Below are 20,841 nucleotides of genomic sequence, written 5' to 3'. Positions count from 1 at the left end.
TCAGGGCGCCTTCGTTCTGCTGTGAACTTGCACCGAAACCTGTGCGGATGATAGCTCTCGCTTCCACTGAAGTGTCCTTTGGTAAATTTAGGCAAGTGGAGTGGCGAGAGCCAGCTTCTGACCCAGGTTTCATGACAACATGAACAGCGGCGAATGGGACAGATTGGCCCTGACCCTAGGCTGGGCACCGAGCTGCTTGTGTCTCTAGCCGGACCGCAGTGCTGGGCAGGAGCGGTCCTCCCTGCTGGGTCCCAGTGTCTGTGGCGGAGCAGCCAGACCGTGGGCTCCAGAGCCCTCACTCTACGTGCGCCCCGCCCCGGGAGCATCTCATCTTCCACAAAAGCACAGAGAGCACGTGACGCACTACGGCTCAATCCACTTCCTGGTACATCAGAACTAACGCGTGAGTAACATCCGCATCCTCCGCTGGTCCTTTGCCTGCTTCAGCGTCGGCAGCCCTAGAACCTTCCCTCTGTGTTCCATGCGGTGTGGGGTCCTGTACACGTGCCTCGGCTTCGGTCCCTAGTAGACCCTCCGATGCCCACGCTGCAGCCCCACCTCGGATGCAGGACGTGACACTCCTAGGTCAGGGCCTGGTGCGGGCACCCCCGACTTGTATAATAACAGCTGTGACTGCCGAACTTGAAGTTCCTTGCAGATTTTGCCTCCTACCCCTCGGTGTATGCACGGTTGCCGTGACGTAAGAGGGTGTTGTAAATGACCTACGGGGGAGGTCGAGACCGCGGGAGAGCAGGCCTGCCTTCTCTTGCAGCATCGCATCTCACACCCTTGCATGTCTCCTGAGGCACAGAAGCCCCGTCACAAACCTCGGGTCCCTGCAGAGCGCAGGGGCTGGGTGCTGGGGAGCAGAGGTGGAAAGACAGGCTCAGAGGTGCATCCTATCTAATAAAATATGTGCAAAATAGACGTACGAATCAGCCGTGGAAGCGGAGGGTCTAGGAGGGAGCGATGAATCCGGCAGGACGGAGGAAGAGTTGGGGTGCAGGCATCAGAGAGGGGGTGACGTGGCGCGCGGTCTTGATGGCTCGATACGTGTCAGCCCACGTGGCAGCTGGAGCGCAAGGATGTCCCAGGCAGAGAGCAGCCGCAAGGAAGTCCCGCGGCCTGAACCCGCATCGCCCTCTGGAGAACGTGGTGTGGCTGTGAAGGGCTGGGGTGAGCGGGGCCAGCAGGGAGGCTGCTGGGCTACAGGGCCCGGTGGTGGGCGCCCTCCCAGCTCCTGGTCCGCACGCGGCTGCCTCCGGTCCCTCCCGGGGGACATCCCTTGATGTCCCCCACGCTCCGTCCCATCATCCCGCTTCTTCACCGCACTTACTGCTGTCTGAAAGTCCCCTTTATTCCTTCCTTTGCCTCTTTGGGGTCTGTCTCCCCGCTAGAACACTGGGATCCTGCCTCTGCTGTTCGCCTGGGGTGCCCCTGACACACTGAGCAGCCGCTCCATAAATTGGTGTAAATGGTGAACAGAGGCGTCTGGCCTTTCCTGAGAAGCAGTGAGGGTCCCCTGAGGGCTCACGAGCAGGGGCGTGGCGGGGCGAGGGCACGTCTGAGGTCCCCTCTGCCTACACGTGTGGGGGGGTGTCAGGCTGGGGTGCCTGACGGGGGCATGTGACGCTGGTCTTGCAAGAGCCAAGGTGGACGTCATCACGTGACGGTGGGGCCGCGGGGCGTGGGTGGGTGGAGGCGGACGAGGGGCAGGACCCCGCTAAGGGCTTGAGGAGGTGCCGGGACGGGGAGGGGCTGATACTCTGCGCCGGGGCAGGGGATACAGGAAGAAGGAAGGGAGGTGCTTGAGGAAGGCTCGTGCCCGCGTTTGGGCACAGAGTTGGCCGTGTCTCTGGTGCTGTTAGCAGGGGTTCGATCCACGAGCAGGAGCGTGGACTGCATGGGGGAGCCTCCACTGGCGTTTTGTTTGTTTTTTTTTTTGCGGTACGTGGGCCTCTCACTGCTGTGGCCTCTCCCGTTGCGGAGCACAGGCTCCGGACGTGCAGGCTCAGCGGCCATGGCTCACGGGCCCAGCCGCTCCGCGGCATGTGGGATCTTCCGGGACCGGGGCACGAACCCGTGTCCCCCGCATCGGCAGGCGGACTCTCAACCACTGTGCCACCAGGGAAGCCCTACTGGCGGTTTTGAAGTAACCAGGTTGCAAGTTACGAGCAGCACAGCTGAAGGTCACAGTCACTGAAGGCCCAGTAAGGAGGTTTCCGGGGTTGTGTGGTTCCTTTGGTCATGGGTGCGTTTCCTACCACCGTGTGTTCCCTCCGACCTCACATCAGGGTGACAGGGAGAGCAGGTGGCCAGCCGTTTTCCCCTGGGGCCCCTGGGGACAGAAGGGCTTTCTGTGTGTCAGGTTGAATAAGCCCCGTCCATCTGTGGAAACAGAGTGGCATTAAATGCAATCCAAGGGCAATGAGGGGACTTGAAACCCACTTTTCTTCATTCTGAAAGCCTGCAGGACTTGAGCCGTGGGACGTTGCTGAGTAATTTGGGGATTTCGGTTGGCATGTCAGGGGCAAGGTGCTTCTGTTTGGATGAAACAGGACAAGGGGCGACTGAGTCCTTCCTCACGTTGCCGGGGAGGGGCCGGGCCAGGGCTCCCAGCTCTGGGAGGGGGAATCTCACAGCCGACCTGGGGCTGCAGCCTGGGCGCCCAGCGGGATGGACTCAGGAGAGGCCTCCGGGTGAAGGAGGCGGCTCATTAATGAGCCGCCGTCCACGAGGAGAGCACGAGATGTTCTCCCAGCTCGACTGCACGGCGGGAAACCTCAGAGGGTTGAACTTGGCGTCCTGGTACACGAAAGGCCATTCGTCGGCTTGGTCTCTGAAACGGCTGGTGGGACAACTTCCAAAGGGATTTGCAGGCAATAGAGGACGGAAGGTAGATGCATAATGAGGAGAGTAGCAATTCATTAAGCCCAAGAGAATTCTTGAGCAGAAAACTAATAGCAGGGCCTCTTCAGCAGGAGGAAGTACAGCTATGGTGGGAAGGATGAGGTTTAGGCCTAATGTGCCCCCCATTGTACGGTGAACCCCGAACCCGCAAAGCAGGTGATCAGGCTGCAGGTCCTCGGGTCCCTGGGGAGGGATGCCCCCAAACTCCCCCTTCACCATCCCTGGAAGGTTGGTGGACGACAAAGTTGACCCCAAAGCTTCCTGAGCACTTTCAGGGGGAGAGAAGAGACAGTGTCCTGGGATGGGGATGGCTCTGGAGTGGGGAGGTCAGACTGTCCTCCCAGCTCATTTCACAGAACAGGAGTCACAAGCCCAGAGGCAGGTGCGTCTGTGAGTGCCGGGCCAGGGGCAGGGCTGTGGCAGGTTGGGAAACGTGTGTCCTTGCTGCAGGGGGCACCTGCCCCTCAGCAGCTGTGGGTGTCAGCCTGGGAATGCCAAATCAGTGTGGGCAGAATTTTCCAAGAGAAACTGGAAATATTTATTCCGATGTAAAATTTCCTTTATTTAAATGTTGGGGGTCGACTCACATTTTTTAAAAAAGAAAGTATGGACCCCATAAAACACATTTGTGGGCTGTATTTGGCCTGAGGGGGTCACCCGTTTGCCACCTGTGATATGATGTCACTTGTTTTATGAGAAGCTCGTTCTTGTTTGCGCTGAGAATGGGGGATTTTGACTGTTGAATTAATGTAGGGAAAACAGTGGGTCAGAATCTGAATTGAAGGTCAGCAGTAGAAGCATTAAGAGCAGAGACTGTGACCACCAGTGTCCTGTGCAGCTCCGGCAGGTCTTTTCTTTCCAACTGGCAGGGGAGGGGGCTGCTCTGGAAGAGCTTGTGTACACACCGCCCCCATGGCTCTAATGGTGATCAGAGGGAGAATCTCTGTGTGGTGGTGAAAGCCTGGACTCTGGGCAGGATGTCTTGGTTCCTGTCCCCGCTCTGCTGTTTTCCAGCTGTGTGACTACAGGCAGGCGACCTCCCTGGCACGTGCCTCACTGTCCTCTTGTGTAAAATGGGGATAATTAAAACAGAGCCCATCTCCTAGGGCTGTGGAAAGGATGCAAAGAGACAGGACACATAAAAAGCCTAGACTTCTGTGTGGCAGGGAGGAAGCACCAGGGAATAAAACAAATAAATATGGGGCTAGGGAATTTTAATAGTGTGAGACGTAATTTCCATACCATACAATGCACCCTTTCAAAGTGCACAGTTTAGTGCTTCTAGTATATCCATGGAGTTGTGTGTCCATCACCACAATCAACTTCAGGACATTTTCATCACCCCCCGAAGGAGCCCTCACCCCTTAGCCATACCTCCAATCCCTAGAACAGTACCTGGGCCATGTGGGCACTTAATACTTTTTCAGTTATTGTCGCAAGGGTTGAGGGAGGTATGTGTGAAGACCCATTACCACGATTAGTGTCACCATCCTGTTCTTCATCTGTGTCTTTACCAACTTTATCCTCTTCCTCAGCATCTTCATCACTGTCGCTATCTTTATCCTGATCACCATCTTCATCACCTTGTTTATCTTCGTCATCACCAGCGTCATTTTCATCAATGTCTTATCCATCTTTTTCTTCTTCATCTACATCAGGTGTCTTCATTTTTGTCTATCTTCTTCATTTTTTTTTTTTGTTTTTTTGTGGTACGCGGGCCTCTCACTGTTGTGGCCTCTCCCGTTGCGGAGCACAGGCTCCAGACGCACAGGCTCAGCGGCCATGGCTCACGGGCCCAGCCGCTCTGCGGCATGTGGGATCTTCCCGGACCGGGGCATGAACCCGTGTCCCCTGCATTGGCAGGCGGACTCTCAACCACTGCGCCACCAGGGAAGCCCTTCATCTTCTTTACCATCATCTTTAGCAACATCTTCATCCACATCTTTATCGTCATCCTCAGCATCTTCATTGTCTGTCTTTGATACATAGGAAGCACTTAGGAAACAGTGGCTCTCGACCTCCTTGAGGTCCAGGGACCCCACTTCCAGGAGAATGAAGCCCACAACTGAAGCCGGGTCGGGAGCTTCAGGCTGACTCCTGCCTGGAGAGAAAGGGAGCCTTGAAAGTGGTGGAAGGTCAAGGGTGGGCGGGGCCAGGACTTCTCAGTTCCTGCAGGTCCAGCTCAGGACCGACCCAGTGCAGTGGCTGGTTGGGATGCTGATCTCGAGGTAGCAGCCACCCCTTGGCTGGGATGTGCAGGGCCCAGGTCTCTACAACCCTCTTAAGAGGATTTTGAGATGCCAGGAGCAAAGACTCTTTGTGTTTAGCAATTTCTCTGCTTTTCTTCCTTTTCTGGTGAAGCAGATTTTCTTGACTCACTTCCCCAGCCCTCCAGGGAATGTTGGACATGTTCCTGGGGCTTTCAGTCTCCCTCTGTTTAGAAACCTCAGGGAACACGGAGGTCAGGTCTGTTCTATCCAGATAAACCCTCCCAGGCCCTTAGCCTGGTACCGCCTCCCTGCTCCGCTGCTGTGGGGAGAGGCCTGCTGTGACTAGTACCTAGCCTCCAATGTGAAGAGGAAGCCTGGGATTAATGAGGCACTTTCAAGGATTTGTTGCAAAATACAAAAGGGAGTCACAGGGCAGGCCTGGGAGCAGGCCCTGTGGGATGTTGGGGGGAGGGCAAGACGAGACCCCTGCCCTGGAGGGAGGGGTGCGATGGTCCTGGGAGGCTGAGGCCGGCACAGTCCAGGCCGAGAGGTGGCTGTAAAGTCGCGCGTGTTCTGCTTTTAGATGGAAGTAGCTAAGCAATAGAGAAACGGCACTCCCAAGTCGGGAAACGTTTGACAAAATCTACACCTCGGAGGACACATATGAATCTCGGTCTTTGTTAGAACGCATGACATTCAAGGAAGAAGAGCCAGCATCTGGGGCTGGGCGGCCCTCGCAGGTGTTGTTCAGCCCCCCTTGGTCCTGTCAGCTCATGGCCCCCCAAGTCCTCCCGTGGGGTCAGCTGCTCTTGTTTTCCTCGATTGCTTGGAAGTCTGTCAAGGAAAGTACAGCATGTTTTATAAGAAAATGCAAAGCAACCTCAATCCCCCTTCAGGATCAATAACAACATGAATCCCATACCCAGGGGAGCAGGGGGACTGGCAGTTTAGAGCTCACGTGGCTGGGAGGCGCGGACCGAGGGGGCCCAGGCTAATCGCTCTCCACCTGTCCGAGCCTGTGAAATGGGCGTGTGACACCTGCCTGCTTTACCCAGAGTCAGGGCTTATCCTGTGTGAGCTGTAGTCATAGTAATAATAGTGCAGTGGTAGCTTGCTAACATTTATTAAATGTGTGTCGTGTGCCAGAGACTGTGCCTTGCCTGCATTCACCGAAGCCTAAGATGTAAATGCTATTATTAGCTGTCTTTCATAGCTAAGGAAATGGTGGTTCAGAGAGGTTAGGTAAGATGTTCCGAGTTACACAGCTAGTATGTCATGGAGCTGAGATTTGACCCAGTCAGGCTGGTTCTGGACACTGGGCCTGGAGGCACCCTGCTTCGTGGAATGGTTGCAGACAGTCAGGCCTGGCATGGTTGTTCCACAGTCATTGAGCGTCCAGGCTTCCTTCTATCAATATCTTCCTGCTCAGTTATCCTCACACTGGCACTTACCCTCTATGGTCCAAGATGGCTGCAGGAGCACCAGACATCACATTCAAGTCCCAAAGGTGCATAGATCCCAGCTGAGTTAGCTCTTCAAAAAGACTATTTCTAGAGGCTTTTTGCCACGCCTTTCCCTACAGCTCCTTGGTAGAACCCCTTCACGTGGCCATGCTTAGCTGGAAAAGAAGCTTCCCTGAATAGAATCAGCTTTCTGGTGCTATGTAAGAAGGGAGAATGGAGGTTGGATAGGAAGCTAGCGGTCTCTGCTACAGTGGGTGTTCAGATTAATTTTCTTGAGATAGACTGAAGGATGGAAGGAAGGAGCAAACAGATGGACAAGTGAATGGAAAACCTTGTGTCTGAGGTAACAGCGATTTCTAAAGCAGTCTGGTCCAAGGAGTCTGTGTGGAAGCCCCTACAGGCTCTGGGCGGTTTGTAAATGCCTTGTGTTCCCGACCATCTAGAGATGGGCCCAGGGATTTCAGCAAGTGGCGGGAAGCTGAGGGGGAGGGGGACTCCGAGGGGCCCCTGGGGTGACGTGGACAGATACCGCTGTCCCTTCCTCAGTGATACCCCCCCATGACGTTGCAGTTCAAGGGCAGACACTTCCTGGGCAACCTCTATGTGCCCCCCTCAGCACAGGGCCCTGGGAATGGAGGAGAGAACAAAAGGGATGCAGGGGCTGCCTTCAGGACACAGGGCGGGGAGGGAGGTCAAGGGAGAGAGGGTGAGATGCCTGTGGGACACAGGAAGTAGCGTGCGCGGTACACAGGGCACTGTCGGGGTCCTACATCCCGCCCTACCAGGCAGGTCCTAACCTCCCCTCTCCGGGCTGCTGAGGCCGATGCTTCTTAGTGCTGCTGAAGTTCCGTGTCCTGTAGAAGCTACCTGGTGTGTAGGGTGGTGCTCTTTCCTTTTTTAGAATCAAGTGGAGTTGCTCTTCTCTTGGCCTTGGTATTTTCTCACCCAGTATTTGCTTGTTTACTGCAGCCTTGCTGAGCCTCTGCCCTGGGCCTCGGGCGCCGTACTAACCTGCCTTCGGCTCCCAGACTTGCTGGGGAGGGGAGCTAGGAACCAGGAGATGCGGCCCAGCACATGAATGAGCCTCTTGGTGATGGAGGAGCTGGGAGCCCTCCAAGACCCGGGGGAGCTTCCCCAGGAAGGGGAGGGGGGAGGGGAAGGGCAGGGCCTGGCACTGACAGGTGCCCCATAAACATCTGTGGACCAGGGACCAAAGTGGTCCTAATGCCACGGGCAGGCAGTGGGGAGCATTATGTATTACTTTAATTTTCCAAATCTGAATAAGGGACCGATATCCGTGGTAAAACTTAAATGGCACATCTCACTCCCTCCCCCATCTCTGCCGAGAGGCTGCCGCTGTCCATGGGCTGTTTAGAAACACTCGGAGGCGGGCTTTACACGAGCAGTAATAACCATGATGGTAACTAGCCTCCTCTGTACTGAGTGGACAACCCTCCCTGCCCGGGGCTGAGCCATCCTCGGGAGGAGATCACAGGCCCGGGAGGGCGAAGGCAGAGCCCCCGACTCCACGCTCAACACGGGTCATTAATCCCAAAGCCGGTTAGAAGGAGAAATTATAAACGGGACTTGTTCATGCTCGAAACACTTTAACCTAAGTCATTCAGAGGTGCATTTATTCGGACGGCATCAAAGACGTCTCACTGCAGAAGGATCTACAATTAGCGTTCTTTCCCGTGTGAGACAAACGTTGGATGCATCTTCTACAATTTCTAGCGCCGACTTCTCTGCAGAGGAGTGAGAATTAAAGACACCTGGAAGCAGAGTCCCCCCAGAAATGGAAAACCCCACTGTTCACTCGTTCGTCTCCCATGCTTGCCCGCGACGGCCGTGTTTCAACATCCTGCCTTTACTGACTTCAAAGCAGCCAAGTCGGTTCTCATAGAAATAACATTTTCTTTTTCCATCCATATCGAATCATTTAATCAATGTGCGTAAAGTCTGATTAAATCACCTAATGACAGAAACGAGTTCACCTGGTTCGCATAGGTTAGGGAACAAGGAGACCAGTTCCTGACAGGTGCCCAGCTCTCTGTGGGAACGGACTGCACGGGGCCAGGGCTGCCTGCCACGTGTGCTCAGTGGGGTATGCTTTTCCAGAAGGACTGAGAGTGTCGGTTAACCCGGGTTCAGATAAGTGGAGGTAACTCGAGAGAGCTTCTCCCATACTGTCATCCTCGTTTGTGGAGAATGGAGGCTGTGTCTGTGAGACCCAGAGGCCCAGCCCCAGTGGAGGTGTATATTAAGCGGTTTATGACAGGACATTGCTGACGGCATCTGTGGGGCAGACTGTCGGGAAGGGCCGGAACTCCCGGGCATGGACCGAGGCTGCTGTCTACAGGCAGAATTTCCTCTTTGCCAGGGAGCCCCAGCCCTGCTCTTAAGGCCCTTCCACTGATTGGACCAGGCCCACCAGACCATCTAGGACAGGCTCCCTTAGTTCAAGTCAACTGATTATGGACGTTAAATCACATCTACAAAACCCCTCCACCATGGCACCTAGGTGAGTGATGGACTGCAGAACTGGGGACGGGGCCTTACCAGGTGGACTCCACCAACTGCCAGCCCCATGGCCAAGGCAGCAAGAAGTTTGTGAGCAGATGGGGGATCCCAGAGCTGATTTGTGGGGAAGTTAGAATTCACACCAAGGCTGGGTTCGGAGCCCAGTTTTGTTTTCACGCTCCAGAGTCCAGCCAGGTGGGCTTCCAGGGAGGACCTATCGAGAAGCGCCCTTGCTTTCCCACACCTGCCTGGAGCTCTGTTGCTAGCGGACCACAGTGTCTCCAGCCAGGCTCTAAACGGACGCCAGAGCTCTGCCCTGAATTCTGCTGTCATGCACCGTGTCCTTATGAACTCTCCAGAAAACATCCGCTTAGACCAGAACTGTTGGGTCAAAGGATAAATACCTGCATTTGTAATCTTGGTAGATACCAAAATGTCATCATCAGAGCTCACCTGAAGAGCACACTCTGAGGCCCGGGGTTGGAGATGAAGGATGGGCCCCCCAGTCCAGCCGGAGGTCTTCCTGGAGGAGGTGAGATGTCTGCCTGAGAGCACAGGGTTTAGGTCAGCTGTTCTGTGGCCCCTGGCAAACCTGGGGAGGTTTCGTGGGCTGTCACTGTGACGGGTCAGGCCAGGGGGTCGGGCGTCCCGCAGGCGAGGGCACTTCCTGAGCAAGGAGGACTCACCCCCACCCCACTTGACTTTCAGTGCTCCTCGGATGCTCGGAGGGTCCAAAGCTGTTAGAATGACCTGAGCCTGCAACCCGGGTGTGCAGTGGACACACACAGGGAGATCTGGCAGTTTCGTCACAGTTTCCCTGAACACAAGTGTCTTGGAAATTGATGGAAATTGACACACCTGGTTTCATTCAGAACTTTACCGAGAATTGCTCATTTCGGGAAATGGCTCCTCTGTGGTGCCGTCACTGTGGGTGTGTGAGTGACCAGTACAGGGCCCGGTCTCTCTGCGTACGTAGCTGCTGCTGTTGTCGTGGTGGTGGTTTTGTGTAGGTGCTTTCACCACAGCACGTGACGTGCTCACACTGAGCACTTATGTATTGAATATATGTTATTTGATTAAAACTTGCCTTCCCTTCCTCCTGTGTGTTACAGCCGGACATCCCACTGACTTTTAAAAATTACGCATGTCGGTGGGTTGGGGTAAAGGGGGTGCGACAGAATACTTGTTATAAAGGGGGTGTAAGGTCTAATGGGGTTGGGGACCCTGAGTTAGGAGAAGGATGCCTGTGCCGAGGGAGACGTGAGCAGCTCGGTGTGGGAGTCACTGGGCGCAGGGTCCGGGGAGGGTCCCCGCAGACTCGCTGGCCTCGTGGGGCTTGGACTTGGTCCTGAGTGCGGTGGGACCCCGGGTTTGAGGTCATGGTGAGAGTGGGGGTCATGTTTCAGAAAGGCCAGCCCACGGCTGTGGGAGGCGTGGAGTGAGGGGATGGACATCTGAGGTGTCGGTGCTGGAACCCTGTGGACTCGGAGATGCCTGGGGGCTGGGAGCAGAGGGTGGCTTGGGGTCTGGCGTGAGCGCATGGACCACAGCAGATGCCAGCCTCTGAAGCAGGGACACTGGACCGTAAGCAAGTACGAGGAGGTGGGGTCGGATGCTAGGCCAGCTGGAGTGTCTGGGTCACAGGGTGCCGTGATGGGGACCTGTGGCCCGCGCCTCACCAGGCAAACCCCTAACAGGCTGATAATTCGGCCTCGCAGGGTAACTGCAAGAACAGAGGGGACTAAGGTTTGGGGGACGCTGCTGTTCCCCAGCGTGGACAGCTCCGCCCCTCAGAGCCTGCAGCCCGGCTCTGGTCTCTGTGTGGCCTCGTCTCCGTGTCACCTCCTGGAGAGGCTCCCCTCCCTGGCCCTCTCTCCCCGGCCTGCCTACGTGTCCCTGGTGGTCCCCCCACCCTGACAGCGCCCGTGGGAACAGAGGAGGCTGTGCCTCTGGGGAACCCCGTCCCAGGCGGGGACTCCCGGTGTTCCTTGGTGACTCGAAGCTGGTAGTGGAGGAGGATCGGTGTTCCCAGGAAGGAGCTCCCAAAATAGCCGGCGTCCCTGTGGGCGGAGAGCTGTCTGTTCTGCAGCCCTGGCTTCTCTCTCCAGGAAGGCATTCTGCCTTGTTTGGCAGGATTGCGTCTTGGTTCTTGCCCGACGCTGAGGTGACTTTAGGCGTTTCCTTGAGCCCCGTGGGGAAGCAGCGGCGATTCGGGGCGCGTGCAGTGCCAGGGGGCAGTCCTGGCCGGCGGGGGGCATGACCCGCAGCCCCTGGAGCTGTGCCCGGTGTGAGGCCCCGCGAGGGTGTGTGAGGGACGATTCCGACACGGCCACCGACTACGGGCGGGCCTGCTGCGTGTCAGGCACCTGGCTTGGGGCTTCTGGGCCATTTCACTTACCCCATAGCCACCCCGACAGGTGGTACTGTCATCAGCCCCTTGTGCGGGAGAGAAGCGGGGAGCCCAGACGGCGTCACCGGCCTGTGCACGGAGGCTGCGTGGCGGCCCTGGGCCTGAGCTGGCGGATGGGAGACAGGTGTGCCTGGAAAGAGGTCTGACTGTGCGTTCATCCTCCGCAAGGAAGAAAGCCAGCAGCTGGACGCCCCCATGGGGCGCTCAGCCGGGGCCACTCGTCCACAGCGGGCCGCAGAGCTGAGGTTTGGACCTGCTGTCCTTGGAGCCACGTCAGGTGCTCCCGGGAACACGGGCCACTCGCCCTCAATGTGTCTAGGAGCCCGAAGGGGGTCCTGAGGATGAGGAGGGGGTTCCCAGGGCCCGGCCCCCTCTGGACCCTGGTCCCACAGGTGACCCAGATGGACAGCCCGCAGGGGAGAGAGGCCACTGGGAGGGGAGCGGCGGGGCCGATGAGAGTCCGCTGCTGTGCTCCAGCTGTGCTGCCAGGGGTGCGGAGGGCCAGGGAGGTGTGGATCTGGAGCAGCCAGCTCTCCCAAATGTCAAGGGAAGCTGCAAAACTGATTTTTTAGACTGAAAACTCCCAGTGGATTAATACTTGCTTCATGTTTGCTTTTTAACAAATATTGGGCGAGCTGAGAGTGCAGCTGCTTTGCCGAATTTGGACCGTGGTGCTCTGATGGGTCAGGCGGCCAGGCTGTCCCCCACCCCGGGGGTCAAGGAGGTTGCCAGCGGGGTGGAGATGGCAGCTCTGTTGGCTGAAGCTGGAGAAGACCTGGGCCCACCACACCCGGGGAGCAGTGTAGATGCTGGTCATCGTAATAATACCCGCACCTGCTCGGGTGCCGGTCTCCTCCGTGTCTTAGTATTCTCGACCCCCTCGGCACCCCTGGGTTCCCTGCGGCAGCTGAGGGCCAGGGGATTGGAGGCTCAGGTAGGGGGGGCACTGGCCCCTGTCACCCCACCGGCAGAGGGGCAGAGCTGGGACTTGAATTGAGACGCTGCCTGTGTCCTGCCCCTGGTGCTGGTCTGGGGGATGGAAGTTTGCAGCCTGAGGGATGTGGATGGTATAACCACATCACTTATTCTCCTGAGACCCACTCCGGGCACCCTGGTCACCCGGCTGTCAGTGGCCTCGTGGATCCCCTCCCTCCACCCGTTCTCCCCCATTCCTCCCTGTTCGTGCGCCTCCTGCTCACTGGCCGGCTGTCCTCACGGCACAGGGTCAGGTGCACAGTTCGGCCTTCACCGCAGACCTATTCAGAGGAGATGCCGGGGGGCTGGGGAGCCCCTATGGGGGCCCTCACACCCACACTGCACGCAGACCCGCAGTTGCCATGCCCCCCACCCTGTCCTGTCCCAGGTGGCCTGTACGTTTACCTCCTGCTCAAGTCCCCAGGGCCTGTCCAGTGCGCTCCTGGTCCCCCAGCATGCCTGCCTCTCCTGTGTGAACAGGCGTGGGGAGGGGAACGGCGGGGGGGTAGGGCAGGTTCTCTCTCTCCTGGTTTCTTTTCTTGGTGTCGCTCCCACGCCCACGCAGCGCTGTAATTGGCTGCCACATTCCTGCTTTCTCAGCGGGGAGAGTCAGAAATAGACTGTGGCTTCCCCAGTTCCAGGCGGCACCTGCTCATCAGCCACAGCGGCAGCTTCTGAATAAGGAGGGAGCGGCCTGTGGGTGGAGCTGGGGAATCCCTCAGGGTGCTGAACTCTCCTACCTCACCCCTCCGGAGGCCCCGCCCCTCCGGAGGCCCCGCCCCTCCTGAAGCCCCGCCCCTTCACCCCCAAAGCCCTGCCACCTTGGGGCTGTCTCCGCACGTCCTGGAGAGCCTCTTGCTGCTGAGGTGCCAAAGCAAGGATGCTCTGGCAGCATCCCTCCTGGGCCACCCCAAGCACATGCCTCGGAGAGGGAGAGGAGCCAGCATCCATTCACCTGCTCCTTGTTCGGGCCACTTGTGTTTGCCTGTGCCAGACCCTGGGGTCTACGTGGGGAATAAGACCTGGTCATGTTTGTTTCTCTGAGCCCCAGTGGTCTCATCTGTAAAGTGGGCATAATCATGTTGTCTGCACTTGATCTTAGGGTTGTCGCCACTCCTGCTTTGGGAAGTCCCAGCCCATGTGGAGAGTGGTGCTGAGTCTCAGGCAGCAAATGGGCGGAATATTGTGTTTAATACGTACTTAGTCCAACGTGTATTAATTTGGAATTTGCAGTGTTTTTAGTCTAGAGCCAGTACCTCCCCTTGTCTTGAACAGTTCGTGGGCCCTCAACCACTCACGGGCCTGTGGCACCTGTGCTTCCCCCTGAGCAGCTCCATGTCTCCTGGGGGCAGGTTCTTCTCTGTCCTTCTTTGGAAAGCAGTCCAGAAGTGCTTCCGAAGGTACATCCAATCCTGGCACGCCCATGCCCCATCCTGCCCTGCCTGCTTCACACCCTTCAGTGCCTTCTGGGCTCTGGGAATAAATCCAGACCTCACCAAGGACTGCAGGTTGGGTGGGTCCTGCCCCATGGATGCACGCACACCCCCACTCAGTCCAAATGGCACTGCAGGAGTCCTTCTGATCTCAGGATCTTTGCACGTGCTGTGCTCTTGCCTCCCCTCCTGGCTTAGCGATTCCCACTTATCTTTCTGATCTCAGATCTCAAGTCAAGCATCATCTTCTCAGGCAGTGCCTCTGTCCAGGTGGGCCCACCTACTGTAGGCTTTCACAGTACTGTTGGTTCTTCTTCCTAGCGCTGGTCACCACGCAGAAATGCCTGGTTGTTTGTGTGATAATGGGCTGAACGTCTGTGCCCCTGGAGCCTGTGCTCCTGAGGGCAGGGCTGGGTCTAACTTCCCATCACCACATCCCAGGGCCAGGCGTGTCCTATAGGCTCACTAAACATCTGACACGGAAGGTCAGGTTAACTCAAGGTAGAAGTTCTCAGTCTCATGAAGTGGGGTGTCGGGTACAGGTAGGGGCGAGTCTAGACAGGGGCTCTCGACCTGCAGCACCACCCTTCCCCCTGTGATTGGGGTCCCACAGGGAGGGGATTGGGCTGGCAGTGCTCCCCAGGGCCCTGGGCCCTCTCCTCCAGCCGTGAGCTCCTGGACTCCCTCTGGGTAGAGGGGCAAGTTGGTGAGAACCCAGTAGGCTGCACTTCGCTCACAGCTGTGTACCTGCAGGGCTGCATCCACCCAGCGGACTACCCCTTCTGGACCATTCGGAGGTGCCCTGTGGGGCTGCTGTGGCCTCATCCTGGCAGCATCCAGGAGGTGCATAGCAGCCAGCTGGAGACCTGCCTTCCCCCCTCGGGCCAGTGGCGGAGGTTTTGGTGCTGAGATGTCCACACTTTCTGAGAACTCAGTCCATCATCAGCTGACAACCCACAGTCTGGGTTTTCTCCAGACAGTTCTTGAGAAACCATTGTCCTGAGCAAGCATGGTAACAGGTGCACTTGTGCATTTTCTCATTCAATTCTCTCACTTCTGTTAAGGTCTGTTGTTAGTCCTCATTTTGGAAGAGAACAGGGCTCCAGGAAGAAAAAGCCTCTGTCGGGGCAAAGTGAGTGGCGGTTTGGGGGTACTTTTCAGGTTTGAGGAGATGTGTGGCCTCATCCTCAGCTGTCCCTGTGGGCATCCTGGCTGGTCAGCTGGCAGCCACTAAGCACCAGGCTCTGCATGCCTTATGGATTCTCCACAATTCTGCCAAAAGTTTCCTCTTCCAGGAAGTCTGCCTTGATCACTCCTCCCTGCCCTCCCCAAGCCCAGCACGTGAGCAGTTAGGAGACACCGTCTAGAAATGTGATCTTCCCAAGGCTGGCTCCTCCTCTTCCTGCGGTCTCTGTGGAAATGGATCTCCCCTGAGCCCCCCTACCCCATCACTCATCCATCACACCCTCCCTGCCCCCCATTTTGTCTTCTCCATGGCGTTGACCACTCCCTGGGATGGTCTTGTTTGTTTGTTGACTGTGGTCTGCCGCCGTCTTTAGCCTGTGAGCTCTCCAAGGGCAGGGACCACTGTGTCCCGGGGCTCGGAGCAGGTGCTAACCAGTCACTTAGTGAGTGAGTGAATGGCGTTTGGGGGAGTTTGATCAGGCTGAGGGAGCCCCACCCATAGAGCTTGGTTTTGTGCCCGGTGCTTGGGAGGGATTGGGAGGCCCTGGCCCCTGGGTACCAGCCAGGAGTTGTGGGGGGCAGGTTCAAGTCTCAGCAGACATCCAGACAAGATGTTAGGCAACCACCCAGCAGCCAGCCGACACACAAGTCCCCAGAGGAACCCATCAGCAGACTGAGCCCGCGGGCTGCCCTGGGCTGTGTGCTGCGACAGGGGTTATAAACGGCAGGCAAGTGTTTATGGAAGCGACATCCCCTTTGGGGCGGAGTGTTGTGGACCCGCGTTGTGGGCACTCAGCTGCTCAGCCTGTTGTCTCTGTGCAGCGGCTACAGGATCCGGAAGTGGGAAGCCTTCTGGCTGTGCCCCAAGGACAGCATTATTGGAGTTACAAAAATAATTGGAGCTTGGCATTAATTTCGGCTAATTATGCCTCCCTCTCCTGACAAGCCTTTTATTTATGTGTTTTTTTCTTTTTGGCTGTGTCCTCCAACTCCCTCAATGAGAGGCCATTTGAAAGGAAATGATCATTTGTCTTCCTATCTCTCAAACCGGGCGGGTAGGGCTGGTGGCGGGAGGGGAGCTGTGGGCGTGGCCGGCTCCGCGCGCTCAGCCCAGGAGATTCCCAGCCTGGATTGGATGTGCTTCGTCTCCACGCGCCTCGGCTCCCTGCCCGTAGAGGCAGGCGCTCCCTCCATCACCACCCGGGTGGCGGGTGAGGCTGGACCGCGGTAGGAGCAGGACCAGGGCGAGTGCCACTGTCCGGGTCGCCGGGAGCTGGGGACACAGAAACTGGAGACGCGGCTGCCCGCCCCTCCCTCCGCCAGCGGGCAGGGGACCATCTCCCAGGTGGATCTCCGCGCAGCTCGGACGCGCCACCTGGGGAGCCGTCCAGCCCGCCGGGCCGGGCTGGCAGCAGATCTGGACATGAAGAGCTGCCCGTCCGGAGCGGGAGCGCGGACTGCCCCAGCCGCCCGGTGACAGAGGACCGCCTCCCTCCCTCACGGGGGTCTAACTCGATTTGCCCGCAAGAGGCAGCCGCCGGAGAAGGTCCCCCTCCCCTCCTTCCGCTTTTGGGGAGGCGATCTTCAGCGGGTGCGCCACCCGCCTGGGACCCTCGCAGACCCTGGGTGCAATCCGCCGGCAGCCACCATGGTGCAAAATGTAATTCTAGTGTTTTTCCGCAGACGGCTGAGCCAAAGACCTGCCGTGGAAGAACTGGAGAGAAGAAACATCTTGAAACGTGAGTAGCGGGTGATGCCCTGAGGCCCCCCCTCACGTGTGCTGAGGCTGCTGCGGGAACCCGGCTCAGTGGCCTGAGCCCTCCTGGGTTCCTGTTAGGTCTGAGCTGCTGAGGGACTCTGAAAGCAAAGCCCCCGGGCAAGTTGAAACACCCAGCAGGCACATCCTGTTTAAAAAGGAAAAAAGCTCTCCTAGCACCGTTAAAGATGTCCCTACTCCAGGGTTATCTCATTGGTCGGCCCTGCAGATGGAAGGGAGAAGAATCCATATCCTCTTGCAGGCTGGGTCTCAAGCAGATGTCTGTCCCTGGCAGTTTGGGACCTCACAGGCAGGTGTGGACAATGTATAAATCCTACCAGGGAAGGACTCGCCCCTTGGTGGTTACAGCTGGGGGCATAAAGCAGCTCAAAGGAATGGAGAAGCCTTGGGAAATGTTGCCTGTGGCTTAGAACCCCGCAATTCCAGGACCCTCCCTCCTGGCTTCACACCCCTTGGGTTTCCCCAGTTAGGTGTGCGGCTGTAACATGTGCTGAACACCGGTGTCCAGGGATAGCCTCCACGATGTAGCGAACACTGTTCCATCTCATTAAAGCCACTGATGATTTGGGTGGTAAAACCCTTTCAAAAGTGTTTCTCAGGTACTTCTTATGTATCTGGTCAACAGACTTTAGTTTGCGAGACATTTTCTACCAAAAGTATCTTCTAAGGGCCTAGATTTTAAAAATATTTTCATTTTCTCCCCTCTTTACGGATGCACACTTCAGACATTCTCTGAGTTTGGCTTTTCATCCCATGAACATCTTTTTACAAAGTTAAGATGGTCCCGAGGCTGACCTTCTGTTTCAAAGTAGACAGCAGAACCTCTGGTCCAGGTGCCGCGTCCTATCTGATTCCTTCTCCCTTTCTTTGCCTCAGCACCTTTATTAACTGTTGGAAATACTTAAACCCTAAGATTAAGAATTCTTTGTTTTAGGGACTTCCCTGGCGGTCCAGTGGTTAGGACTCTGCGCTTCCACTGCAGGGGGCTCGGGTTCGATCCCTGGTTGGCGAGCTAAGATCCTGTGAGCCACGTGGCACAGCCAAAAAAAAAGAATTCTGTGTTTTATTTTTTAAACTTAAGATATGGCAACTACGATTCTATATTACGTGAACTAGGCCACCTCTGAGGATTTCAAGAAAAGCTTTTCATTGCTAACATGCTTAATCAAGTGGGCAGCTAGAAATGTCAAGCTCTTTGTTACCAAATATTTGAATTTTTAAAAATTAAATCACTTACTTATAAAACTCATAAGTCACAGGTGCCCCTGAAGTAGTAATCCAAGAGTTGAATGGGGCAAGTTCAAGGCCCGGGCAGTGCCATCCTCAGACTGGTCTGTTGCCCAGAGTGGGCAGAGGCTTTTCTCCCGTCAGTGGTGACCTCCTCTCTGGTCTTGCGGACGGCCAGGCCCTCCCACTGGCAAGTGCTTCTAATTGTGTCAGTCTTTGCACATAGGCGTAGAAGCCTGAGTATCAGAGCTGGTGCTTGGTGAGCAGAGATGGCAGGTGGACCCCGGGAGCTGATGGCACTCACCTTCAGGGCACAGCAGGGGCAGGAAAAGAGGCTTCACCCCTGTGGCGCTGGTGGTCCCTCCCTCGCCATCCAGCAGGAGGCAGGTCCATGCCTAGCCGGAAGCTTCTCGAATGCCCTGGGCAGCAGTCCTTGAGAATTTCACTGCTGGTTTGAGGTGGCTGTTTGGCTTGGTTCCATGGAGGTGAGAATCAACTGACTGTAGCTGGTCCAGCCTAGAACATCGTCCTCGCAGGCCCTTGACACCGGCTCTCGCACTTACTGCGTTTTCAGCTTTTAATCACTGCGCAGAGTATCATCCCGTTGTGTTTGCTCCCCTTCAAGTGGGGAGCTCATGACTAACTGTGATCGTGTCAGAGGAACGCTCAGAACTGGGCCTGTGCATCTGTGGTTACAACAGCGTAAGACACGGTGGCCCCTGTATATGCTATGATATTACAACTGATCATCCCGCGTTGGGCCCACTCTGCTAGGCATCGTACGCAGTGCTTGCTTATGTTCCCCCGTTGAATTGTTACAACACAGCTGTGAGGTTCGCACAGCTGTCCCCCTTTCCCTAGCGAGGAAGCTTAGACCCCAGGAGGTACTATGACTTTTTTTTTGTTTTTTGTTTTTTTGTTTTTGTGGTACGCGGGCCTCTCACTGCCGTGGCCTCTCCTGTCGCGGAGCACAGGCTCCGGACGTGCAGGCTCAGCGGCCATGGCTCACAGGCCCAGCCACTCCGCGGCATGTGGGATCCTCCCAGACCGGGGCACGAACCCACGTCCCCTGCATTGGCAGGCGGACTCTCAACCACTGCGCCACCAGGGAAGCCCTACTGTGACTTTTTAACTTGAGTCTTGGCAAAGGGATGGAGCTGAAGTTCACGCCCAGGTGGCCTGGCTCGTCGTCCTCGCTCTAACCACTGCCTTAGGAGCAGCGGTGCATATCTGAGTGTTTACAGAAGACACATGTGTGACTGTCCAAGCTCCCGGCACTATTCCCAGTAAATCTGGGTATGGAAACTCCGATCACGGCTCCCTTGTTTTGTATAAGGCACCGGGCTTTCTGGGTCTGAGAATGAGAGATCCACAAACCTATCGCTGAGGGGAGCTCAGAGAATCTGTGGCTTAGGCTCTGAGGAAGGACGCCTTGGAGTTGGTGCCCCACAGAGTGCCTGGCCCTGAGAGGGACCCTGCTGGGCAGCCAAAGATCAGCTCTCCGAAGCCCCTGCTGTGCTCATATGAACTTGTAATGAAGCTGATTTGTTGTTCACGAGCTAAAAAACAGAAAGATCTGATCTTGCTTCAGTGTTTTCACATGGAGGCTGTACTTGGGATTTTTTCATGGCCTATTTTTAAGAAATCTGAAGAATTCGTTTCATATCATCATTTAAATCCCTCATGGTTGGCCTTCTATGTGGTACTTACACAGTTTTTTCTAACTGTATTATCAGCTTTCTGATTAGCGCTTATAACTATGGTTTCTTCTGGTTTTTCACATAGATTCAGAAGAGGAGCATAACAGGGTTTGGTTTCCTTTTCTAAAACACCCCAATGAGAGATGAATCCTTTTTAAAGAAAACTACTGAAAAGTACAATGGCTAGTATGTTAAACGCCCGTATACCAAATCCCCAAAATGCACAAATGTTTGATATGTTTTAGATAAAGGCAGGTAATATGAGCTCATGTTAACTGCAAATCGCAGGATTTTCCTTTCTCAGACCTGGTGGTGTTTCTGGGAGAGCTGACGGATGAGGTCCCCTTCCTAGGAGAGGAATCCTGGGCCCCCTCCAGGGGCCTGAAGCTTTATTTAGCAACAGAGCCAGCCAGAAATAGGACATCCATTATCTGCTATCCCAGGGCAGAGCGTACGTTCTACACGACAGCTCAGCATTCTGCTCCGTTTTTAGCTCCCAAGTGTAGGTGTGAGCACGGCCTGCATGTTAATAGTCACACTCCCCAGGCAAAGCCAATTTTGGTGAAAGACTAAGGGTCCTTTAAACGGCAGGTCATGCATCTTGCTTCTGCAGTGGAGAGTCAGCTGGGTTCCTGGATATGTTTGGATTTGAAATACATCCTGAAAATATGAATTCCAAGCAGGCACATGCTGCCCAGAATCTGAAGAGAATGTTCCTTACCTTATGCTGGTTGGCTGAAAGTATGTACACCTATTACATGGAAAAGGGGGGGAAAAACGCAGTGACACTTCCATTAATATGCAATCATTCTATATATATATGTATGAATATATATGTAACGTATCTACTAAAGCTATTTTTGTTTGCCATCTATGTTCCTAAATGTAAATATACAGAGAGAAAGATGATATTTGATTAGGAGAGAGAGCTTCTTCCTGTTTCTCCCGCAAATAAATGCCCAGCATCAATCTGTGCGGTTATTTCTGACACAGAGAAGGGTCCAGGAGAACCAGGCTGTGACGATGGCAAA

The 20,841-nt window shown here is 55.8% G+C and overlaps 1 protein-coding gene across 1 annotated transcript in view; it reads left to right on the top strand.

Moving 5' to 3' along the window:
- Positions 1-20,841, top strand: part of PHACTR3 (phosphatase and actin regulator 3) — a gene marked incomplete at its 5' end in the record, with an annotated part of 222,487 nt that overhangs the window by 195,699 nt on the left and 5,947 nt on the right. Inside the window, one exon of the mRNA XM_081255887.1 lies at positions 16,790-16,845. Within this exon, the coding sequence (XP_081112013.1) occupies positions 16,790-16,845 (56 nt within the window). The remainder of the gene's footprint in view (positions 1-16,789; positions 16,846-20,841) is intronic.

This window comes from Mesoplodon bidens (assembly GCF_964165515.1).
Source record: "Mesoplodon bidens genome assembly, chromosome: 15".
Taxonomy (NCBI): Eukaryota; Metazoa; Chordata; class Mammalia; order Artiodactyla; family Ziphiidae; genus Mesoplodon; species Mesoplodon bidens.
Note: the sequence above shows the minus strand (reverse complement) of the source record. Positions and strands in the feature narration are given on the sequence as shown.